General features: G+C 42.4%; 2 protein-coding genes across 7 annotated transcripts in view; one reads left to right on the top strand and one right to left on the bottom strand.

Moving 5' to 3' along the window:
• RHOQ (ras homolog family member Q) overlaps nucleotides 1-20980 on the top strand; it is a 38490-nt gene extending 17510 nt beyond the window's left edge. The window contains exons 3-6 of one of the 3 annotated variants that reach the window (XM_045445951.1): nucleotides 15794-15958; nucleotides 16272-16367; nucleotides 17327-17433; nucleotides 17658-17780. In XM_045445951.1, coding sequence (XP_045301907.1) covers nucleotides 15794-15958; nucleotides 16272-16367; nucleotides 17327-17433; nucleotides 17658-17661 — 372 coding nt within the window. In that variant the 3' untranslated portion in view covers nucleotides 17662-17780. Of the gene's footprint in view, nucleotides 1-15793; nucleotides 15959-16271; nucleotides 16368-17326; nucleotides 17434-17657 lie in introns of all 3 variants that reach the window. The other 2 variants (XM_045445950.1, XM_045445952.1) reach the window with 2 other exon arrangements.
• The window catches only part of PIGF (phosphatidylinositol glycan anchor biosynthesis class F), a 109344-nt gene continuing 102167 nt past the window's right edge, over nucleotides 18016-25192 (bottom strand). For all 4 annotated transcript variants that reach the window (XM_045445949.1, XM_045445945.1, XM_045445946.1 and 1 more), the window contains exon 6: nucleotides 18016-18366. In XM_045445949.1, the coding sequence (XP_045301905.1) occupies nucleotides 18253-18366 (114 nt within the window). In that variant the 3' untranslated portion in view covers nucleotides 18016-18252. The remainder of the gene's footprint in view (nucleotides 18367-25192) is intronic.

The raw sequence follows: 25192 nt of genomic DNA on the forward strand, positions 1-25192 counted from the left end.
AAGAACATGCCGCCACTGTTCCTGCACCTTCAGGGGCTTCTGTCATGCAAGATGGGTGCTTCCTGGCTTTCCCCTCATTGCTGGTCCCCTGAGTCTGTTAAGTCCATTCCCACTCAGTCTTTTGCATCCCAGCTTCTAAAATTGGGTGGTTCTCGTCTCCTTTTCCGTTTGCTTTGTCCCTGTGGCTTTCTGCCTTTTCTTTTCTTTTTCTTTTCTTTTTTTAATTACTGTAATGTTAGAGGATTTTGGAGTGATCTGAGATAAATGCATGTGTTCAGTTGGCCTTAACTGATTTAACTGAAGTCATCCCCATTTTTTTATATAATTAGAAAACATGAATACGGAGAACCGAGTTACAGCGATGGGTATTCTTTCCAGTGCCTGCTATCCAGTGTACCTTTCCTTAGCATCGAGCTACTTGGGCAAATGAATTCAGAAGAGGGTTGCTTGGGATGGAGGCTTTGGAGCACACAGAGTTAGAAGTCTTAGAGGGAATTTGTATTTTATCTGGGTCCTGGATCCCCGTGATGAACTTTTCCTTCCACGTGAGAGTGTGGACTTCTAGTGACCAGAATTTGTGTGTCCGCCACATCCAGCATCTTACCGCCAGGCAGAGCCGAGTGGACACTGATACTCTAATTATGCAATTTCTCCTTTGCTAGACTCTGGGTAGAGTCTGTATAGACCGCAACTTTTCACTTAACCTATGTTTCAGCCAGGCCAGTTTTAAAACATACCATATTAGGTTACAGGCTTTCCTTAGTTACATTTTAGTCCCCTTGATTAGATTTGGGTGTTTTCCAGTGTGACCCACACTGCAGATGACTAAAACGACTATGGTTTGATTTTCATTTATCTAATTCTCAAAATGTAACCTCATGTCAGATTCTTGGGGTGTCCTACCATAGTTCCCCTTGATTTGTTAACTACACGTATAGGTATTAATGACAGTGGGAGGTGGGAAGGAACACTCCCAGCTCAGGAGATGGTAGGGAGAGGATCTGGACGGTTTTCTTAGGTGAGGAGATGGCGTGTGTGTGTGGGTTAGGATGAGGAGAGGACACGGGAGACAAGGTATTCCGGGTCAAGAGAAAAGCCCAGAAGGAGGTGCACAGGAGAGGAAGGAGAGGAGCAGGCTGCTTCCACTGGGTGGTCCCCAGAAAAGCCTATAAACATAAGTTAGGAAGGGAATCTGATGTCAGCTGGGGCTGGCCTCCAACACCAGGCTAAAAAGGGTTTGGAGTTTCTAAGGGGTACTGTGAGGGCCAGGGAAGTCGTCTGAAGATCTGTGCCATGCTTGCGACACTTCTACAGATGCATTAGGTAATATGGATTTTTCCATGCAGCCTTTTCTAGTACTCAGGGGTGGACCAGTTATCTCCTCTCTGAACTCCTGTGCCACTTAGCATATGTATCTCCAGTCATTAATTTTGTGCCTACATTTGAGGCCTTCTTTGAACTCGTTCATCCCATGTAACCATAACAACGACCTTCTGAGGTAGGTGATATTAATCTACCCGTCCCCTGCCTTTTTTTTTTTTTTAAATAAATGAGAAAACACATTCAGAGACACTGAAATAACCTCTACAGGTTACCCGCACTGCCCGCAAGAGGCGAAGCTGGACCTCAGACCAGGCCCTCTGGTTCCCCACGTGTAATTCACTATTCCAGGGCCTTCCCCTTGCTGCCAGTGTCTTATTCAATCTCTTGACTTCCCTTAAGGGAGATGTGCGCTGTTGGATCGTCCAGGCAGCACATAACACACTCAGTAAAGGAGTTGACATGCTGGTCCATGGGCTCCGACAGGACTCCCCTCAGTGGGGTGCACAGGGTGGGCTCAGAGCTGGAACCACACAGGTTCCTGTGCAGTTTGACAGGACTGTAGAGCCCACACCTCTAAGTTTGAAAGCTACGCTACCTCCTCCCCCTCCCCCCCACCCTCTGACCGGCCCAGCTGCTCCCAGGGGACTTTCGACCCCACTTCACCTAGTGCCCTGGGCTCAGCTGCTGTCCTCAGTGCCCTGGAGGGCGGGATCACTGCACCTGTCCCAGTGCTGCCTCCAAGGGTTTTGTGAGGATACGCCAAAGAGAATGGCTTTTATCTGGTGCTTTTCTTACCAAGTTTTATTGTTGCCAGCTTCCTCGTCTGCCTGTAGTGTTATTTCTCTTTGATTTTGTTTCTCTGGCTCTGTTTGCTTCAGTACATGTCCCATCTCCCTAGTTAGGTTCTTTATAGTGGGAAGTCCTGCTTCTGGATTGGCTGAGCTTCTTGGAACACACAAAATTGCTGGTGCAAATGTGTGTGTCCGATTACCATTTTATAGCCAGTCACCGAAAACTGCCTTTGGCTGTGTGCACTGTGGTGGCCATGTCATAGTCCACGTGTGTGTGACACTTTTTCACTACTCAGGTCTCATTAGCCTTTGTTTTAGAAAACATACTTGAGGGGCGCCTGGCTGGCTCAGTTGGTTAAGCGTCCCACTCTTGGTTTCGGCTCAGGTCATGATCTCACAGCTCTGAGATCAAGCCCTGCATCAGGCTCCACCCTGACAGGGTGGAGCCTGTTTGGGATTCTCTCTCTCCTTCTCTCTCTGCCCCTCCCCCCCCAAATAAATAAATAAACTTAAAAAAATAAAAATAAAAAACACACTTCAGGTGTATTGGTGCAGCTGTATTCAGGCCTTGTCTGCCATGTAAACATACGCATTTATTAAACCAGCAAAACTACTCAGTGTGCTTTTCACAAAGTCGATTTTACCCTCAACCCTCATTTGCCACCTGTTTATTCCTCTGCCCCAAATTGGCTGAAATAAATGGCGAAGGAGCACCACTGGGCATGGTCCTAAGCTAGCGGCCACCACGTACACTAAGTGCCGTTTGTACTCAGTCTTCCCAAAGCTTAGTCCATTTTATAGATAAAGGAAACAGAGATGGTAAGTAACTTGCCCAAGGCCACACAGCTAGTAAGCCTGTGAGTCAAAGATGCAAAAGGTCTGTGTACCAAACCCATGATCTGCTGCCTGGTTAAAATAAAGGGGCTAAGAGGGCCTAAACTTGTTCTTAGGAATGCATTCCTGCCTCACTTCTGCCCCACTCTCCTGTGCCTCTGGACACGTGATGGGCTTCTTCAAGCCTCAACTTCCTCATCTGTAAAGTGGGAGCTGCCCTATCTCATAGGCTAATGGTGCTGGTTCAGTAGGAGAGCTGGCGTTCTCATGAAAGCAGAAGCAAGCTGCTTTTCTCAGGGCTGGGAAGTGAAATAAGGCTGGAATAAGGTGGTGCAGTTACATGCTGCAGGCTTGGAAGGGCTTTGCTGGGAACCTTCTGTCATACAGAGCTGGGGGTGGGGCGGGGGGAGTGGATGAGGGAAGTAAAGCAGAAGGGGTAGTGTCAGGGGTCTAGAACACGCACAAAGGAGGATAAGCCTACTCAGCACCGTGGGGGAGTGTCATGGTGACCTAACCCTGGATGTTTCTGCCATGTGCAATACCTCCCGGAATTTCGGAGAAATCTCCATGAGAGAGAGAGAGAGTGTGTGTGTGTGTGTGTGTGTGTGTGTGTGTGTGTGTGCACATGTGCATACCCACAGGGTCCTGGTCTTGCATACTTGTGGACCTGTGTGTGTTTTTTGGAAATTAAGGTGCAACTCACACAGCGTAAAATTCCTCATTTTAAAGTGTGCAGTTCAGTGGCATTTAGTACATTCACAGTGTCACGCAACCACTACCTCTGCGTGGCTGCAGAACTGTTCATCACCCCAACATAAAGCGTGTGTCTTTTTAAAAGGGTCTGTTCCATGAAAGTGTGTTTGCACACTACATTCGGTTGTCCTGATCTTAACCGCCTGCCCAGATATCTTCCCATCCTCCGATGGCAGATTGCACTGTATGTTTGGCCAAGGAGTGTGGTTCAAGTACTCAGATTCCAAATGGGCCTGTTAGTCACGGTTTAACCCCTCCACGCAGTTTGGCTGCCTCATCCAGGCATGGAGGAAACCAGCGTTTCAGGCTTAATCAGAGTGCAGTTCCCAGGGTCTTCTCTTGCTGCTTGACTGCTTGGCTTCCTAATATATTAAAAGCCCAGGAGTAAGCATATACGTCAATGAAAGTCTTCAGACTCCCTAAAGGTATTCCCTGGCCTCAAAGGCAGAGAAAGGCAGGCGTTAGTCCACAAATGGTGTTTCCTCTGGCTTTGGCCCATCCATAATCCCAGTTCTGTGTTGGCTGTCTGTGTTCCATGTGTGGTCCCCCACAGCCCCTCCTGTGAGAAGCCCAGGATACCTGTAGCCCAGATGTTGAGGGCTGCTCCGTGGAAGTGTCAGTCCTGGTACTCATATACACCTCCCTCTGTGTAGCTAGTCTTGGGGTGACACCTACTCCAGTGTGATGCAGGGACCACAGCACTGGCTGATGTAGGGGGCCATCCCCATATAGTCTCCATGAGCTGCAGAGATGGGGCCAGTGAGTGGCAAATCCTTGCATATTGAGCGGGGGTGCATGGGAGGAGGGAGAGAGAGAGAAGAGGAGGAACAGCAGGAGAAGAAGAGTAAGAAGGTAGCTACCTTGGATAATCTGGGGAATACTTCATTCTGATTGGACTGCTTAGGTCCTGTGCCCATCCCAGAACCAATGACTATAGCCCAGGGGCAGGCAACAAGCCCCTTAGAAAATCCAGACCTACTGCATTCTGATTGGACTACTTAGGTCAGGTGCCCACCCAGGAACCAATGGCTTTGATCAGACTGGTGCCGAATGAAACTCTCTGATCGGTTTAGCCCAACTAGGAATTCTTTTAGCTTAGTGTGGAGTCAGAATCACTGGAGGCATGTGTCTGGGTAGAGGAGAGATGGGTCTGAACTCCATCAGTTTTGGAAAGGAGGAAGTAGAAGGATGCTGGATAGACAGTCAACAGTATCCTCCTTACCTAGGTAAAATAAATGTCAAGACAATGAAAAAAGACAGTGGTGAAGAACAGTAGCAGGAACTAAAAATGCTGAAAGTGCCTCAGTCTGAGGCTCTACTCTTTAACTTCCATTATTCAGGCGGATGGGTTGGACCCATTGGTGCAACATTAGAAAAAGAGCCCTGTTCGCAGGAGACAGTTTGATTCTTGGCTGACAGCAGTGACAGCAATATGAGAAGTTAGCCTGGAGAATCGAGACACCTGATCCACCTTTTCCAGCTTTGTAGCAAGCCCAGCGCAGACGAGCCGTGAGCCGGCTGCAGTGTACCTTTCGGACTTCACCTTCCCACGCACTGCCCTCGTTCAATTCAACAAGAATTTAATAAGCAACTACTATAAGCCAGGCATTGAATTGTCCCTGCCTCAGGGAGTCTGTGGAGGATACAGATGAGAAGAGAGGCAGTGCTATTACGTTATAAGAAATGTCGGGGCGCCTGGGTGGCGCAGTCGGTTAAGCGTCCGACTTCAGCCAGGTCACGATCTCGCGGTCCGTGAGTTTGAGCCCCGCGTCAGGCTCTGGGCTGATGGCTCAGAGCCTGGAGCCTGTTTCCGATTCTGTGTCTCCCTCTCTCTCTGCCCCTCCCCCGTTCATGCTTTGTCTCTCTCTGTCCCAAAAAAAAATAAATAAACGTTGAAAAAAAAAATTAAAAAGAAAAGAAATGAGACGGCAGGCGAGGCCCAGGGTGCTGTGGAAACGCAGAGCAGTGGACGCTAAACCTGAATCGCGGGTTCAGAGAAGGTTTGCTGGACACAGAGATTTTGTGACCAAAGCCTGGAAGATGAGTAGAAGCCGCCCAGGTAAGGAAGTCCGGGAGGGGAAGGACAGTGAGTAGCTGGGCAAGGGGCTGTCTTGCCAGGTATTGGGGACCGGCTTGGGTCCGATTGGGTGGTGATATCTTTTACTGAGATGGTGAACACAGGAGGAGTTGCAGATTTGAAGTGGAAGAAATAAGTACAGTGCAGAAATGTCGCATTTGAGATGCTTCTGATTCCACCAAAAGGAAGCATCTAGAGCTGGGCCAGGAATTCAGAGGGCAGACGGCTCCTTCAGATACACTTTCCTGACCATGTACTTGACCTCTCAAGCGTAACACCTCCAACATTGGTCTCTTGAGTTTTCTCTGTGGTGTGCTTCTCCACCCACAGGCTTCCTTCCTGTAAAAGACATTATCCATCCATCCAGCTGCACGAGTGAACCCTGGATTCATCCAGAGACCTCTCTGACATTCAACCCCACACCCAGCCCATCCACCCAAGGCTGAGTCCACTTCCAGAGTAGATCTAGAATCCACCATTTCTCTAGTTGTCAGCGGCTACCACTTAGTCTGTGCCATCACCACCATCTTCTCTCACCTGCGTTGCTATAATGGCCTTTCTCCGCTACTCTTGTCTACCTCTAATTCACTCTCCACAAAGCAGCCTGAATTGCCTTTTTAAAAAAACAAATTTCTGTGACTTTGTTTTCTGAACTTTTAAATGACTTTCCACTGCAGCAGGCTCTGAGGATCCAGGATGGCTACCCCTCCTACCCCCCTTGTCTGTCACTCTGGCCTTTTCCCCCGGGCCCTCAGCATCTACCCTGGTGTTTCTGCCTCAGGGTTTTTGCACACACTGGCCTGTATCTGGCTCCTTAAAGTGTCCCACAGAGCTCACGTTAGGTGTTGATTCTTCCAAGAGGTCTTTCCAACTGACTCTGGTCTTCCTGGTTGCTCTCTCTCCTAGTACCTGGCTCTTGTCCCCCATAGCAACTATCCCGATTTGCATGTCATGTCACTTCTGTCTCATTTTGTTAAATGCCTGGCTCAGTGCCTTAACTATATCAGACCCATCTCCCCTTTTTATAACGAATGCGTCTCCTTTCCTTATCCTCAAATGAAATCTACAGGAGGTATAACCTCTCTCTGCATATAATTTTAAGTCAGTGTAACATCTTATGCTATGTAGGAGAGTAAAAGGGAAGTAACTCACAATAAAAATGTTTATTTCAGTATTAAAACCTAAGTTCCGAGGGCTGAGTACTCCACAGATCACAGTGAAGTAGTCAGAAGCCTACACCTGTAGGTGGAATTGCCATCAATGCACAGCCATAGATGTTGACTAGCGTAGTTGTGTTTTATTGGTGGTTCCAGGCTAAGAGCGATAGTGCGAGTGGCTTGCACTTTTCTACAATGATAAGCAACGCCTGTAATGTCTTGAACAAAATACAGTCTACCTTTCTCCTTCAATTTGCCCTGAAATTACCTTCCTAGAAAATTCATTAAAACCGTGCAACAAATACTTTATGCTCCTTATATACAACAGAGTTAGGTCCCGGATTCAGGTTATTATAAAAGGGTTTTTCATATTCATCAATGCCTGGCAGTATGCTCACCAATCGTGTGGGACCTGGGAGCGTTTCTCCTAATACAAGTTATGTAGCACGCAGACCTCCGTCCCTAGGTCCCCGTAGAGTTCCCCTATTCATGTTGACCATCAGAAACACCCCCCACATCTCCAAAATACCCCCCAACATGGACAGTACTGCCCGAGTGGAGAGGCGCCTTTCCTCTATTGTACTGTGAATTCGTGAGGGCAGTGTCCATGTCTGTCTTTCATTGTAGCGCTCACGGTGCTCGGCACCTTGCTGGCAGATACTTGGTGGAATAAATGAATGAACAAATAGGCCCCCAATATGAACTTTGTACCGAAACGATTAGAAAAGGAGGATACTTCATGGAAGTGTGACCCGACATTTACCTTCTTTCTGTATGCCTTAGGCCAGCTGACTTCCGTTTTAGTGAAAGAGACTTGTAATTAGAGCTGCAAACAATGTAGAATTTCGGCTCCAAATCCTTTACAACAAGGGGAAGTCATCTCACGGTGCACATAAGAAATCGCACTGCCTCTGAGGTTGTGGTTTGTCTTTTTTTGGAAAGTCGGGCTTGTCTGTTGAAGAGCTCAAAACACTTGACCGGCTCTCTCATTTATCTTAACATGTGTATGCTATATTTACTCTCCCTTCACAGATGGGGAAATGAAGCTTGCCTAAGGGCCATATTTAGCTAAGTCTTGATCCTCTCTGCCTTGTGGGGTCAGCTCCGATAAAATAGAATCCCAAGGCTTGATTTTTAGCCAGTAGTTGAAACCTCTTCCCACATGAAATCTGTTACTAGGGCTTCTCACAAGGGTGAAAAGTGTGAGTTTGAGCATTTTTAACCGTGTGATACGGCCGTCTTGTTCAGGCCTCTCCTTTTGGAGACGAGGAAGTGCTAGTTCATAACTGGCCAGTCCCTTAGGGCGCTTTCTGCTGCCCCACGTCTCATTTCTCTCCTTTTTCTCCAGCTGATCCTAAGTGATCAGTCAGGTGGTCACAAGGAAGATAGTGATGGAACAGAAGCCAAAGAGCTGGTTCACTAGCTCTCAAATAATTGTTAAATTAATTGGAAGACTGACTTATTTTGAATCCAAATACATGAAGATGACAGTCGCCAAAAGTTAGAAGCTAAACCTTCAGTTTTAAGAATTTTTTTTTTGCCCACAGCTACTCAGGCCAGTGATCTAGACATAGCGTTTCCCAACCGAACTGAAGATTAAAAATATATAATAATAATAATAATAATAATAATAAAGCCAAATATTTGGAAAGATTTTGAAAAACAGTGATCTCTTAGGAATGTATAGCCCTTGGAACAGAATTCTTTCTCCTCCCCCAATTCTCTTTAGTCCAAGTAGGGGATGGGCAAATTCAATAAACTCCTCACTGATGCTTGTTGAACCAAACGCTCCCCAAAGGGACCCAACCCAGCTTCCTTGAAAAGCAAAGTTATTTTTAACAGGGTGCAAAGTGATACTTTCATTTCACAGAGTTAAATGCAAAATGAACTCAAAGGTGACCAAAAACACTATACAGAGAGGCCGAGGCTTCCCAGACTGCTGTCACCGAGAATTACTGCAGAAGTGTTTATAAGTTGGATGGAAGACACAACACTTTCCATCTTCAGAAGCTAGCTGGAGTGCAGGTGGCCCCTTGGCTTTAGTAAAGCACCCTTTGCGGGGTGGAGGGTTTAAGAGCCATGCCTGATACCTATTTTGGGCTTCTTACTAGAAACAGATGTTTGGATGGAGATTGCTACTGTGCACTTGGGAAGTGACCAAGTTGCTCCTGCATATTTCACAAGCCACCAGTTGTGAGGGGCATTCTTGCTTGCTTGTCTTACATTTTATCTATCTCTTAAAGTAGTTGGAAGCTGTTCTAGACTTTAGATGCCTGGGGCCTGTCTGTTAAAGAATTCTTCTGCTGTGGTCTCGCTTTTTCTCATCGTAGGTTGTTACAGAGGAAAACTCTTACAGGTTTTGATAAATCACTTGTTTCCTAAATCGAAGTAACCTCCTGCCTTCTAAGCATTTGTCACTGACATTCTCCCATTTTATGGGCAGAGAAACTAAGCCTCCAAGAAATGAGTTGACCAAGGCCACGTGGCCAGTAGGTCATACATGTGCCAGTCCTTTCCACTTGGTAAGGCACTTCTCAGATGCTGCCTCTTCTAAGTCTTTTCTTAGCATTGCCTAATGACCGTAACCCTTGGCATTTACCCCATTCTGATTTGTCCTAAAAGTGTTTGCATACGTTTGTCTCCCTTACCAGGAAATGCCTCTGAGCAGAAGCTGTTAGAAATGTTTGTGTCTCTCCACACCTTTCAATTCTTCCTCCTCAGAGCTAAACTTCTGCGTGTGGCCACACCAGCACTGCAGTGTCGTCTTCTAGGCTGTGGCCTTGAGGTCTGCGAAGCACTGGTGAGGTGCACGGCCAACATCGCCCGTGTGAGCTCATTGCCTTTGTTTGGACATACAGATACCTTATGAGAGAGCTTTCCACACGTTTATAAGGTTTTTTACAAATCAGATATGGTCTGAATCTTCTCCTTCCTTAATTTCCCTGATGATTGCACCATTCTGGGCACATAGTAGGTGCTTATTAATGTTTCTTGGATGAAGCACTTATATATTCAGCCTACTCTAGTTTACACTTTTCTTTCTTTCATTGTGTATGACTATCTTTTTTTTTTTTAAGATTTTGATTTTAGGGGCACCTGGGTGGCTCAGTCAGTTGAGCGTCCGACTTCGGCTCACATCATGATTTCACAATTCGTCAGTTGGAGCCCCACATAGGGTTTGCTGCTGTTAGAGCAGAAGCCTGCTTCAGATCCTCTGTCCCTCTCTCTCTCTCTCTCTCTCTCCCTCTACCCCGCTCATGCTCTCTCTCTCAAAAATAAATTTTAAAATGATTTTATTTTTAAGTAATCTCTACACTCAACATGGGGCTCGAACTCACAACCCCGAGATCAAGAGTCGCACGTTCTACCAACTGAGCCAGCCAGGCGCCCCATGACTATCTTTTATATGCATACATCCTGAATTCCCAACTAAACCACAAGCTCCAGAGGGGACAGTTATTTCCTTGCTTTGTGTGTGCGTATCTTGGGAATAGCTCGCATGGCGTATGGGCTCAGTGAATCTCTGCTGATTGATTTTAAGTGACCAGCGTGTGGTCGCATGCCAGCTAACAAAACGTGGCAAGGACCACGCTGTCCACTGTGAGTGCTTTTGCTTAAGGTGTATGTTTTGGATATGTATTTCTAATAGGCATACGCGGCCTAAAAACGTGCATTTTACACAGGATTCACAAAAGTGGGAGGGAGCACCCAGGTCCACAGGAAGGGGACAGAGGTGGTGCAGAAGTAAGGGCGCTCAGGGCACCGTCGGCTGTCCTGTACGGAAAGAGAGGTCTCCCGACCGATGGGCGTTTGCCGCAGTTCTCTGTCGCACGTAAAGACCTCTTGTTTCCTCTCGGAGCCCGTTTCTTGTCTCTTCTTGTTGCAGATTCCGGTCAGGTTGTAAAAGTATGATAGTTTTCAAGGGTTAAGGTTGTCCTCATAACAGATCAAAGACTCTTGACAGGAATGGAGAGAGCCTATCCATGAAGCTATCAGGACACAGTTTTAAAAAACTGATAGTTCTGGTACCTTGCCAGTTGGGTAGGAAGCTAAGGATTTCACTAAGTAATCCAACAATCCTGTTGACCGAACTCACCGTTGTTTTTCATGGTTTTGATGTTAAGGTACTCGTTTTTAATACGCTTTTCTCTATTCCTGAGAATGATCCAGTTACCATGAGGAGATATTTAAATATCTGCCTTTTTAAATTGATTGGTTTAAATACAATCGATTGGTTAATTAGGAGGACACTAGAGAACCAGCTTTGAGGAGTTCTGACTTTGGTTAAGTGGCTGTTTAAGAGTAAGGGCTGTGGAGTGCCTGGGTGGCTCAGTCAGTCCCTTAAGCGTCCAACTGCTGCTCAGGTCATGATCTCGCGTTTCTTGAGTTTGGGCCCCGTGTTGGGCTCTGTGCTGACAGCTCAGAGCCTGGAGCCTGCTTCAGATTCTGTGTCTCCCTCTCTCTTTGCCCCTCCCCTGCTCTCTCTCTCTCCACCTCTCTCAAAGATAAAGGTTAAAAAAAAAAAATTAAAAGTAAGGACTGTTGCTCCACATCCCACTTTGTTTGTTTCGCCGATTTCATATGTACAGCTGGATATGAAAAGTTCTGTGTGCTTCAGCTTATTTATCCCCGAATCCAAATCTTCGTTGCACATTATTAAGTTCACTCAAGATACTGCACAGTGGTGGGGATGCTTGGGTGACCCAGTCGGTTAAGCTTCCAACTCTTGATCTCAGCTTGGGTCTTGATCTCAGGGTTGTGAGTTCGAGTTCCGCACTGGGCTCAGTGCTGGGTGTGGAGCCTACTTAAAAACAAAAAGATACTGCTCAGTGGGCACAAACAATTTCATACGATGATGCAGGGTGCAGCATGCACAGGGGATAATTTATTTTTTTAATTTGCTATCTATTATTGGGCTTTCAATTACTCATGCTGAATGGAAGCAGAAAGGTCTTCTTATAATAACTGCCAGTTATTTAGCAGCAGATTAGAGGCAGAAGTTCATTTTCGATAGTTGACACATAAGAAGTAACATTGCCTTCCAAGAAGTTCTAAAGATACTTGTCTTTGTTTTTCTTTTAATAATCTCAATCTATCACATTTTAATTATTCCAACAAAATCTGCAATTTAACAGGTATCTAGAAATGATTAGGCCAATTTCCTTCCTATATGTCTGCGTGTCTCTCCTTGAGGAAAGTCAGTATTCGTTGTAGTTACAAAAGGGATCTGTACAGCAGACCTATATTCTGTAGAATGTTTGCATTAATGTTATTAAGCATTTCTAAAGACCTTTGCATTCACTTTGCATTCTTGATTTCTGGTAATCCCCTTCTGGAGAAAGAGTGCACATTCTGTTTCCCTGATGAGGTAAATTTGCTTGAAAAATAAAAATTTTTCATTAAAAAATCTAATTTGATTTTCTTTCTTTCTTTTCTTTCTTTCTCTCTCTCTCTCTCTCTCTCTCTCTCTCTCTCTCTCTCTCTCTCTCTCTTTCTTTCTTTCTTTTGGTTACATTTAAAGCAGTCCTGTCTCTTGAGTTCCAAAATGACTAATTAGTACAATGATAATATAGCATTCTCTTTCATTGATCTGAAAATTATACTGTCCTCAGGAGACCTCAGTTTGATTTGTGTATTTTGATGCCAGTGGAGAAAATGTTCTTTCTCACAAACGAGTCTCTTCTCTGTGATGTGAAACCAGCCCCAGTGTGAGACGGAGGGGACCCGGCCTGGAATTGCAGAGGAAAAGGAGCCTTGGTTTCCCGTGGGACGAAGGATTTATGGTGCAGCCTTGGAAGAATTCTTGCATGTGCCCGGCACCATGCCAAATGCTTTAGTTGCATTATTTCATTGATTCCTCAGAATCCTATGAGATAGTCTCCTCATTTCTCGTTCTGGGAAAAATGGATATGTATGAGGAGAGATTTTTTTAATGTTTACTTACTTACTTTGAGAGAGAAAGAGTGTGTACATGAGCATGATCAGGGGAGGGGCAGAGAGAGAGAGAATCCCAAGCAGGCAGAGCCTGATGTGGGGCTCTATCTCATGAACCGTGAGATCATGACCTGAGCAGAAATCAAGAGTCGGACCCTTAACCGACTGAACCACCCAGACGCCCTGAGGAGAGATTTTTAACAAGAGCACCCACACATTCACTCCCTGACCATGCTGAGCCCATCTTGCTCAGCATCCTAGAGTGCCAGGTAGAATGCTAACATTAATGCTGTCCTACTTCCCCTATGGACATGCAGTTGTATAGGCAGCAGAGCAGAAAGTGTATTTATTTGATGCCCCTCGTCTACTGTTGAACACTCAAACTGATTTGTAAAAACGTGTTGCATTTTTCACAGTAGCCTCTTTTTTTTTTTTTTTAATTTTCTTAATGTTTTTATTATTTATTTTTGAGAGAGACAGAGCACGAGCAGGGGAGGGGCAGAGACAGAAGGAAGCAGAATCTGAAGCAGACCCAGGCTCTGAGCTGTCAGCACAGAGCCCGACCTGAGGCTCAAACTCACGAACCGCAAGATCATGACCTGAGCCGAAGTTGGATGCTTAACCAACTGAGCCACCCAGGCGCCCCCATAGTAGCCCTCTTTAAGTAACTGGCTCTGTGTGGTACAACGTGTTTCACACCCACACCCACACCCACACTGTATGATATCGTCATTAATTAATATCATTCATTAACGCGAGAGCCCTGCTCTATTCAAAACCAGTTAGAGGCCCCCTGTTGTAAAAATGAAGGCTAAAGAAGATGGGGGAGGGCATTTCTCCTCTTGTCCTGTAATAGCCAATACCTGAGAAATCTTCCACTGCTCCCCGGCTCCAGACTGGCAGTGTGCTTTTGGAAAGGATCACAGGAAAACTGAAGGGTTAACTGCAAAGTCAAGAATTGGAGACATTAACACGCTTGTGTGGACATTGTATTAAGAAAAACATTGGAAGATGACATGGAAAGAAAATTGTCCCACAAGGGAAATGTACTGCTGAACTCTGAGTGGAAAGTGTTTTTAATACAACTTCAGTTCTGTGTTTGTGCAGTTTTAGTTGTGGAGGGTGGTGGCCAAGACGAAGAATAAAGCTTCCCTGAAACCAGATGAGAATCTAACCACGACAAAAATAGAGTCCTGACAGCTCGCTCTCTCCAGAATGTAAATAAGCAGAATATTTGTGTCATAGAGAGTAGTGTAAGCAAAACAGGATCCTCTGCCTTTTGTGATAGAGAGATGCTAAAACAGCCATCGATAGGACAGCCCTTCCTTCTGTGGAAGTCAAAGGAGCAGGTTAAAATTTTACAGCAGTCTAGCGGCGCCTGGGTGGCTCAATTGGTTGAGCGTCCAGACTCTTGGTTTCGGCTCAGGTCATGATCCCAGGGCCATGGGATTGAGCTCTGCATTGGGCTGCATGCCTGCTTGAGATCCTCTCTCTCTCCCTCTCTCCTTCTGCCCCTCCCCCACATCTGTGCTCATGCACATGCTCACTCTCTCTCTCTAAAATTAAATGAATAAGGGAGGGGCGCCTGGGTGTCTCAGTCAGTTAAGCATCCAACTTCGGGTCAGGAGTTTGTGAGTTCGAGCCTTGTGTCGGGCTCTGTGATGACAGCTCAGAGCCTGGAGCCTGCTTCAGGGTCTGTGTGTCCCTCTCTCTGCCCCTCCACTCCTCATGCCCTGCCCCTCTCTCTCAAAAAAAACCATTAAATTCTTTTTTTAATTAAAAAAATAGTAAATAAAATTATATCGCAGTCTAATGTATTCTTGTTTGGAAAGATCTCCAAGAAATACTTGAAGGATGTGGAACAACACAGACTGATCTCTTCTGTGTACAGATGTTTGAATATGGACAGTTGTGGGTTTATACATGCATGGAAAGAGAACCGGAAAGGTACACATGAAAACACCTACAGTGGGAGAAGGGAATGGAAATTGAAGAGGAAAGGGGGATTTTTGTGCATTGACTTTATGTGTTTTCTATCTTTAAAATTTACACACACGTGCTCACATGTAATTAAGAGAACTCTATAAAGAGGGCAAGCAAAGATTTAAGGTCTCAGTGAAGATATGTAGTGGTTAAGGCATAGCTTCTGGAGTAAAACTGCCAGGGTTTGAATCCCATGTCTGTTCCTCTGGTTGTAGCTCCTTCCACAGAATATTTCACTTCTGTGCCTCCTTTTACACTGGAGAACAGGTTTAATCGTACTTCTGTCATATGGTTGTTACAAGGATGAGATGAGTAATGCAGGGGAGAGTGTATGGATCACGTCCTGACATGCAGTACACATTCAGCATATGTTAGTCATTTTAAACCAAAATACTCCGACAACTTCTAGCTTTAATCAATTCTTTTTTTTTTTTTTTTTTTCAACGTTTATTTATTTTTGGGACAGAGAGAGACAGAGCATGAACAGGGGAGGGGCAGAGAGAGAGGGAAACACAGAATCGGAAACAGGCTCCAGGCTCTGAGCCATCAGCCCAGAGCCCGACGCGGGGCTCGAACTCACGGACCGTGAGATCGTGACCTGGCTGAAGTCGGACGCTCAACCGACTGCGCCACCCAGGCGCCCCTAGCTTTAATCAATTCTTTGTGCAAACTTTGTTTACAATGTTTCTAGTGACAGCTTTACTAATCACAATATATTTTCTCCAAGTTTGGTTGTAGTTGTTAATGATACTGTCACATCCTTAGCCCACCGGTAACCTCGAGAGGAAGAGTAACAAAACAAACGGAATTTTCTTCTTTTATGTGGAGTGTCATACCTCCTGTTTGTGGAATTCTCCGGACTTTGCTTCCTTGACCGTGTAGTCTTACATACATAATAAACTAAAGAAATGGGACTAATGAGGTTTTTTTCTCTTCCTTAGGAAGACTATGATCGTCTGAGGCCTTTATCTTATCCAATGACCGATGTCTTCCTTATATGCTTCTCTGTGGTAAATCCAGCCTCGTTTCAAAATGTGAAAGAGGAGTGGGTACCCGAACTTAAGGAATACGCACCAAACGTACCCTTTTTATTAATAGGAACTCAGGTATGTCTGCTTTGATTTTACCCATTGAAGAAGAGTCTCTGGCATATCTTGTGGGGTTGCTCTCAAATGGTACTAAAGTTTAGCCAATGATAATGCACGTTGAATCTCAGCTGCAAGTTATAATACATTCTATTGTAGAAAAATAAGAATTTGGGAAAAGTAGTGCCAAAGGAAAGCAATCATACTAGTTGGGGTTTTAGAAGTGAAGTTCTCTTTTTTACTCTCTTCTTGATATGTGGGGATTAAATGGGACTACAGGCTTTATCTTTAAAGACTTGTAACATTATGGGACATATTGAACTTTCTTGATTAGATTGATCTCCGAGATGACCCCAAAACTTTAGCAAGACTGAATGATATGAAAGAAAAGCCCATTTGTGTGGAACAAGGACAGAAACTAGCAAAAGAGGTAATAGAACCTTCACGGAATTTAAAAATGAATGTAAGGGGCGCCCGGGTGTCTCAGTGAGTTGAGCGTCTGACTTCGGCTCAGGTCACGATCTCACAGCTCGTGAGTTCAAGTCCCACGTCGGGCTCTGTGCTGACAGCTCAGAGCCTGGAGCCTGCTTCAGAGTCTGTGTCTCCCTCTCTCTCTCTGCCCCTGCCCCACTTGCTCTGTCTCTGTCTCTCTCTCAAAAATAAAAACAAAAACAAAAAAATAAAAATAAAAGTGAATGTAAGACAAGCTTCGGTAATGATAGAAGCTAACATTGTGCGTTTGCTGTATGCCACTGTGCTGAGTGCTTTACATGCATTATCTCATGTAATCCTTGCACCTCCTCGGGTAGGTCTGACCAGTTCCCTATTTACAGAAGGGAAAACGCGCGTGGCGATGTCCGATAACTTGTCCAGTCCCATAGCTAATACATAGCGGAGCTGGAGTGCGGGGAAGGCCTGATTGCAGAGCCCAGGCTCTTACACCTGCACGACGCTGCCAGCAGTATTTTCCTAGTAAGTCACGTGTAGAAAGAGGCATCAAAAAAAGCCCTTTTTAATCACTTAAACATTTGTACTGCGCCAACGCAGGCTCTGTCTTTGGTTAAGACGCATGGAGTAAGTGCGTGTGGTGTGGCACAGGAGGAGTTTAAATCTGCAGTTAAAAGCAAAAACGTATGACTAGGTTTGAAAAGAAGCGTGTTGAATTTTCTTCCACCCTTTTATGAAAGATAGAGAACATTCGCATTCTAAAAAATATACAACTGTGTTGTGCACAATAACTTTTAACTTCTATTCTTCCTCTCCCCGAAGCTAGGCTTACTTTTTTCTCTGTTTGGCCCTAACATTATTGGATTCTATTTTTCAGATGTGACTTTAATAGGTCTTTTGTGGAAACAGAATCTAATAAAGTCTTTTTAAATGTACTATCAGGAGGCAGAAGAAAGCAAGAAAACTTTTTGGAGGACAGTTTTTCCTAAAACAAAAAGACAGATAGCTTCACTGACAAATTGGTTTAGACATTCAGTGCTTGGCATAGGGTAGGTAACCAGTAAATACTTGATGCAATAAATTTTCATAGAATAAGTGTGGAAGGATATATGCTTACTTTTGAAGTTAGCTATTGCTGGGTTTTACGACTATGAATGATTTCATTCTTTCTGCACGGCTGTGTTTTATCATTTTCCTTATAATGGTGTGTTGCATCATACCAAATGTGTAAGAAAGATTTTATATGTTTGTGGTGTTTTTTCCTCTTTCCCAGATAGGAGCATGCTGTTATGTGGAATGTTCGGCTTTAACCCAGAAGGGACTGAAGACTGTTTTTGATGAGGCTATCATAGCCATTTTAACTCCAAAGAAACACACAGTAAAAAAAAGAATAGGATCAAGATGTATAAACTGTTGTTTGATTACGTGAGAAACATCTTCAGTGGCCAAGGAAACTGTCCATTTCTCTCAAAAAGCATATGAAATGCTACAGCTATACCCAGACATCTGATAATGAAGCGGTTTAAAACTTGAAAGAAAAAAAAAAAACCCAAAAAACCCTGTCCTCAGAATTCTATAAAATTCATTAAGAATGTTTCTTAAATAAGGTCCAAGAAGCAGCAAACAGCATCTGAAGCCACGATCTATTATAAATACTTTATTTCAACTAGAAGGTACAATCTCTCAGGGGTTTCATAGTTTAAAAAGCTACAATCACATCATGTTGTAACTACATAAAAACAAAAAAAAAAAGCAAACAAAAAAACCACAACAGTGCTGTAAATGGAACTGCCTGGCTTAGACCATATACATTTCTGCACAGTCTTTATGGAATCTGCACAAAGAAATATCTTCTCCCTTTGCTCCAATTAATTGTTCTTGTATGTAAGTTGCTTTCTATTCCAGTATATCCAGAGTGGTGAAATCACAAGGCCAGCCACGTAGCCAAAGGTCGCTCCAAGCGTACAGGAGATGGGCCATACCTGAGGAGAGAATGTATGAGATCAAAAAAGAACAACTGTTTTATTATTACTTGAGCACAAGTGTAACCTAAATATTTCTATATTAAAGCTTAATGTGCTTTCTTAAAGAATGCCAAAAGTGTAATAAGGTCATAACTGCATTTATCACGAACACTAAAAATGTACACATTTTTATGTGCATTCAGCTGTAACAAGGCATCTGGCGACTGTAGATTTAGTTTGATGCTCCCCAAACTGCATGAGATACATCCTAAAATTACAAATTAAAATTCTGGGTCAGACTTTGTCATAATCCTGGACTCGATATAGCTGTCTGAAGTAGTTGGCAATTTTGTTCTTTAATTTCCACCTTGGCTTATATATACAATGAAACGAGAAGTGTATGTTGACCAAAGTACAAGAAAGTTGAATCTGTGCTAAAGAGAACAGACCTAGAATTCAAGCATGTTACATGGAATTTATAACAAAGCAACTGCTTCCATAATAAAACTGATGTCACCTTTCAGACACAGGTATTGGAACCATAGCAGGAGTTCTAGAGCCACAACTTCAGTACACACCTAGAGCGTCAGTTAAATACTGGCTTCTAAATACCTATCTTCTCCAGCCATGTTACGTTTCGCACTATTACATCAAGCAAGCCAGAAGTGTAAATAATGTTGATTTCTTTCATCCGCAAGCAGTGCATGCCGGTCCCTAGGTGAAAGGCCCTGCTTTAAAAAAATTATGTTCATCTGAGAAGCTTACGTGGTATACTGGAGCCATTTCTAATCTTTCTCTGGGGGATCAGGCCATAGAACTGTGTTAGAGGTGAACCATCTTAATTACTAGTTCTATAACCTAATTAAGCTTTCTTGTTTGGTCTGCTGTGGATCTGCCTTGTTCCAAGTGCCATGCAACAGACAATAGTGTTAGACAAAAAGTTTCCGTGTGAACAAATTAATGCGGTTCAGAGAAGCATAATCTAACCCATAAAATTTTCTCCAGTCTTTCCTACATTTAAACTTGCTGTTGACTAAATTATGATTTATTTATGTCTTTGGTGAGCTTCTGTTAATTTCCATGACTTGAGCTAATAGCTGTGTCTATTGCACAGATTGGGTAATGGAACACTAAACTTTTATACTTGAAAATGACAGCCTTAAATGCTCATATCAGTCACAAATCTAGGATGTACTGTCTTGTATGTGAGCTTTGTAGAGATTTTTAAAAATATAAGCATCATCTTCCCCATTGAAGAGTGGAGAGTCTACTGGATAACTAGTCAGGAACTTTCTTTCTGAACTGGACGGTGGATGTCTTCCTTCTCCCAAGAAGTGATGGTTCACATTAAGTACCATGGCCTTATGTATGCTCAAATGGAATCCTTATGTACTTTCTCATTTAATTTGGGTCTATTAATTATTAGCTATTTTTAGAACTGAAAAGAATTGCATAAATCAATTAGTATATGAGTTAAGTTGTCCAACACATGGTATAAAGGAATTAAGACAGTAAAGTATTATACATTTCCAACTTGACTTTGGGGGTTTGATGGGGATTTTTTTTTTTCTCAAATTCACCTCTGAAACTTTCCACACCTGGGTTTACTAGCCAGTTAAAATTAAAAGCTAGAATTTGTCCTGCCCCAAGAGAAATGGACTAGGAATCTGGAAACACAAACTCTGATGTCACCTCTGTTTCCTGCCTGGGCCTCAGTTTCCTCATCTATAAACATGGGAGGTAGAACGAGAGGATCTCCAACATCTCTCCCATTTATCAACTCTTCTGATTCTCTTCTTTTTTTGGACCTTACCTTTTCAGCTGCACATTCTTAAGATGGTAAAAATCCTGTACATAGATTATTAGAACTCTAAGCAAAGATGATTGTATCATCTGAACCTGAGGTGCCTTAGGTACTCTATTGACCTTGATGGGGTTTGGAGTTTCCCATTGCTTATTAAGAGCCTTTTCATTGCTTTGGTTCTTTAGGATTTCTTTTTGCACTCAATCCTTCCTGTCACTTTAACTAAAAACCAAAGATTTGTTTTCTATTCATAAGCAGATTATAGAAAAATTGCCTTATTTTCAGAAGCATGTCTTCATTAAAGACTTAAGTTTCAGTAGAAATTGAGACTAATCACTGGAACAACTAGTTCAAAGTAGTCAAATATCTGGGAAATAAAATACTTCAAAAATATCTGACTGACATGAATTTTGCTAGTTAATGCAAATGCATTGCTTCAAATAAGGTCATGTATGAATGAATTTAAAAGAAACGTACCGTTAATTTTTTTTCGCTTATAATCAATTCTAAAGTTCTCAAGAGTAATTTTAGGGGCTCCCTGAAATCTTATTTAATACTTTGCTAACTTGTACCTTTTTTTTGTCTCTACAGATACATTTTAGGTTAGCCCATGTTGAATTATCTTATTTCTAATAAGTAGAGCCTGAATTAATGGTGTTTATTGTGAATTAGTTACTTTAGGCATTGCTTCCATTTGATTTCTAATTATTACTTTTAAGTACCAAATTAAATACTGGTTTGTTGGTTGTTGCTTTTTAAGTGATTGTTACTTTAACAGTGTCCCATTTTAACACATGGGGTTATAAATAAAATAATATGCATAGTTTACTATCTATGTAAAGCACTGAACTTCTTACCTTAGTTTTTATTTAACACCCAATGTAAACATTTGGGATAATACTCATTCCTCTGTTTCTCATGCTGTGAGTCTAATCACCAGCCAAGTGTGAGCACCTGCACTTTGTTAAAAAGCGCATTGTCAAAGTGTAGACAGAATAATAATCCCTCGTGAATCCCAGCCAGATTCCAATTTGGGTCACTTCTACTTGAATCACTCTAATTTCAGTATGGCTCTTTGTTTCCAAACATGTACATACATAGTCACACGCACATTCTTTAAACAGCTGCCTACCGCACCTCCGGTGGAATGCCAAAGATGAAATATTAGCTTAAAAGTTTTGTCTAATGAGGGGCGAAGGCTTAGAACACTTGCTATTTATTCAGTTCTCAAGAAATCCAAGCCATCAGCAAGTTAAAATGTTGGACTGGCTTTGAAGACTGTTTGCTAGTGATGGATCAGGTTTTCCTGCTTGACTTTCCTGAAATAAGTAGCCCTTAACTCTAACACATTTTTTTTTAAAGGAGAATTTCTTCATTTAAGGGCAACCTTCCTGATTTTTTATCCCCAGGATAGGGAATGGCAAAAAAGAGCAGCTGAGTGGGAGGCTGCCCACTAAATCACCTTTCCTCTAAAGTCCTCATGATTGAATGTCCTACTAAGCTTCTTACAACTGCTTTAAAAAATTTAAAACTACACAATGGCGACAGATTTCATAATGACTTATCAAACTATCACAGCTTCATCACGCATTTTCGTACTTTGATCTTGGGGTCTTCCATTTAAAACTGTGTACTTGTCTCACACACAGAGATGCTTCTGAAGTTTAACATTCATGCTACAAGCAGGCTTAAAACAACTGTGGTATCATCTACTGAACAGACAATCCAACCACAATGTTATAGACATTTCTCCAAATTATGGTCATCTGGGATAGCTATATATAATTATCTTGTTTTGTTTAAGGAAAATAGAAAACTCAAAGACATTCATGTAAAGAAAGTCATTCACAAGTGTTTGCCATGAAAATGACCACCTTCTTTTTATCCAGTTTTTTATAAAGTAACAAAATGTTTTAACCACTAAATGGAAAAAAAAAGTCCTGTTGCATGACAAAATTTAATGCAAGTCGGTAAAATTATTACAATTAACTGTTAGAAAACCTATTTTTAAAAATGAGTAGCTACATCACATGAACAAAGCATCTTGCTTAGAGTACTACTATTATCCTTTCTCTGAACCAATGACTTTTTACTGTTTTTCCATCACTTAAACCAAAAAAGGTCAGTATTCCCTTAAAATACTCAACATTAAGAAAGGCCTATATTTACAGGGTCTGGGTACATGATATCAGCAATAAGTTGTGTTAACCTCAGAAATACAACAATTCCACCCTAATAAGCTAAAAAACAATTTCTCAGTAAGTACATATTTAACTTTGTATGTTTTCTCAGTTAAATCAATATTCTTGCTGGTTGAACGACATTTCAAAATTACACAAGCTTATTTCCACCTGAAGACCACACTGCTCTCTTCTGATCAGGCATTACTGATGTATCTATATAGTCTTGGGACTTTTCAAAGTACGTTCTAAGTGGTACAGAATGATTTAAGAACTCTAATTTTTGTATTAGACTGAATTTGAATCTTGGCTCTGCCATTTATTAAATATGGAACCCTGTGAAAGTCACCTTACCTTGGTACCTTGGTTTCTCACCTGTGAAGTGAGGAACGTACCTCATCATAAAACCCACCTCACGGGGATTGCTGTAATGAGTAAACGACAGAATGCACTATGTGGTACTTAGCACCATGCCTAAAACAGTATCTGGCACATAGTACATGTGAGCTATAAATTGCTAATAATCTTTTAGTTCGTATTCCCAGTAGGCACATCTAAGTTGCCATTATAATCTAGAACACCATCATTTCCCCAAGTACACAATCTCTGAAGCTGATCCTATTAAAAAAAATGCTTCCCAAAATTTTTTAAGTACTTTAAAAATATTTTTTAAAAACTACATCGAACTGAACTCATGTTTCCTTCTTGTCAAACATGATCCACAGGTTTTGTATGTATATGTCATATAATATCAGGGGCTCACAGACCCCCCACCTATGGACTCCTGGTGAAGAATCACTGTACTCGAACCTCACAAGTATTATTAACTGTTCTAGTCAGCCAAAGTAATACAGTGACCCTCTACATTTTGGTTCAGCATTTTAAGGGTCAATTTCAGTAACGTAGATGGCATTTGTTATGTGATTTGAGAGTAACTTAAATATATTTTATTATAATCTGCACAATAGTACTTAGGTTCATTTAATACATATTAAATGCAAGTAGATTTTCACCCTTTTCCTGTTGCCAAAATGGCGTCCACAGGTTTTGATGCCACGTGACAGGTAGTTGGGTAAGTCACTGACTATGGCAGTTTATGAGCTACTGCAGGTGTCCTAAAGTGATGATCAGGTATTTGAAATTAGAGGAGGATTTTTTTCTGGAATTAGTTTCAGATATTCAACAGAAGTTTTAAAATAACTGTATAAAAACATTAGGCCACTTAAAAAAAAATCCTTAATATTTTGCTTAGGAGCTTTCTTTGGCTCTTCTGGGCAGTAAGCAGCACAGTCAGTGGGGTAGGAACGGGCTATGCTGTGGAACCACTTCTAGCTGCGTGGCCTTGGCCAGGTCGCTTACCATTGGAGCCTGAGTTTCCCAATGTACAAAACAGGGATAATAGTACCTCTTGTACTTAAAACATGGGGCAATTGTACTATTTTAGAATCTGTCATGAAAGCTGTGAAGCACCATGCATTGGTATCACTTTGTATATTACATGTTTTAACTTGAAAAAATTAAACTTCTATGATCATTGGGACACCTGGGTGGCTCAGTCGGTAAAGCATCTGACTCTTGATCTCGGCTCAGGTCATGACCTCACAGTTTGTGGGATAGAGCCCTACGCTGGGCTCTGCACTGACAGCACAGAGCCTGCTTAGGATTCTCTCTCCCTCTGTCTCTGCCTCTCCCCCACTCACGTGCGCGCACTCTATTTCTCTCTCAAAATAAATAAACTTTATTAAAAAAAAAAAACCTTATATGGTCACTAAGTATTTCTTAGGTAACTGACACTGCTAGGTAATAATTAGAAGTGGCAGTTTAGAACAAATAAAATAGTTCATGAGCAATGTTATACTGTGCTATAGGAACTATTCCCTTGCCTTGGTAATCCTCTTTAATACATGCCAATCTTCACATGAAATGTCTGGGGAGTAAAAGCTTACAGGAAAACTCTAAAAGCCATACAACACACTGCATTATATTAACCATATGTAGCCTCATCTCAGAAACAGAAGGGCACTTTTTGCTCCTGGCTGTCAGTTTTTGTAAACTTTAAGAAGCATAAGTACAAAAACTGATTTTAAACCAACCACTGGTATACGTGTGTGTCATTTGTAATAGTCTCATTCGAATGACTCCATTCATTCAAAACTACTGAGCCCCTACTATAAACCAAGCAGTTAAGTTGAAACTAAGATGATTTGATTTTGGATATTTAATTTTAACAATAAATTCTTAAAAATACGTGTTGCAACGGAACTGTAATCTTTGGAAAGGTATAGGATATCATAGATATCCTAGGGAAACTGATCTTTCTACAGATCAGAAAACCTAGAAACAGAACAACTCACAATCACTAGGATGACTGGCTCCTCCAGATAACAAAGTAAGATAAAACCCAGGGAGCTAGTTCTAAATTTCCCACAAGCTACAGTTTAATGTTTAGTTTATTGTGCTCATTTAGCACAAATGTCCACTGGCATGACACAATTCATCTTTCAAAGCCTGGTGACACTTCCACTAGCTTTAAATGATCATTTGTATTTTCCTGTGTATTTGATTGTTAGTGATGCGTTTTTCCAGATGTTCTTAAAGCAAATGCTATTTCTTGTCTGGTGTAGAAATACATTATAGATGAATCTACTCACCCAAATGCATTTCTATGGTTTAAGTCTGCACCGATCCAGGCATACCCTACCACTTTCCTATGACCAAGCATACATTTAGAAGAGCTATTTGTGGAGAGGTGCGTAGTCTCCAACCTGCAACTTTTTGTTGAAGTGATGCTAACCTATAGTGCTCCTTGCCAAGATTGTGCAAATAAATTAACCTGGCTAGCACCAGTCTTTCTCATGTG

The sequence above is a fragment of the Leopardus geoffroyi genome, chromosome A3, assembly GCF_018350155.1.
Source record: "Leopardus geoffroyi isolate Oge1 chromosome A3, O.geoffroyi_Oge1_pat1.0, whole genome shotgun sequence".
Classification (NCBI taxonomy): domain Eukaryota; kingdom Metazoa; phylum Chordata; class Mammalia; order Carnivora; family Felidae; genus Leopardus; species Leopardus geoffroyi.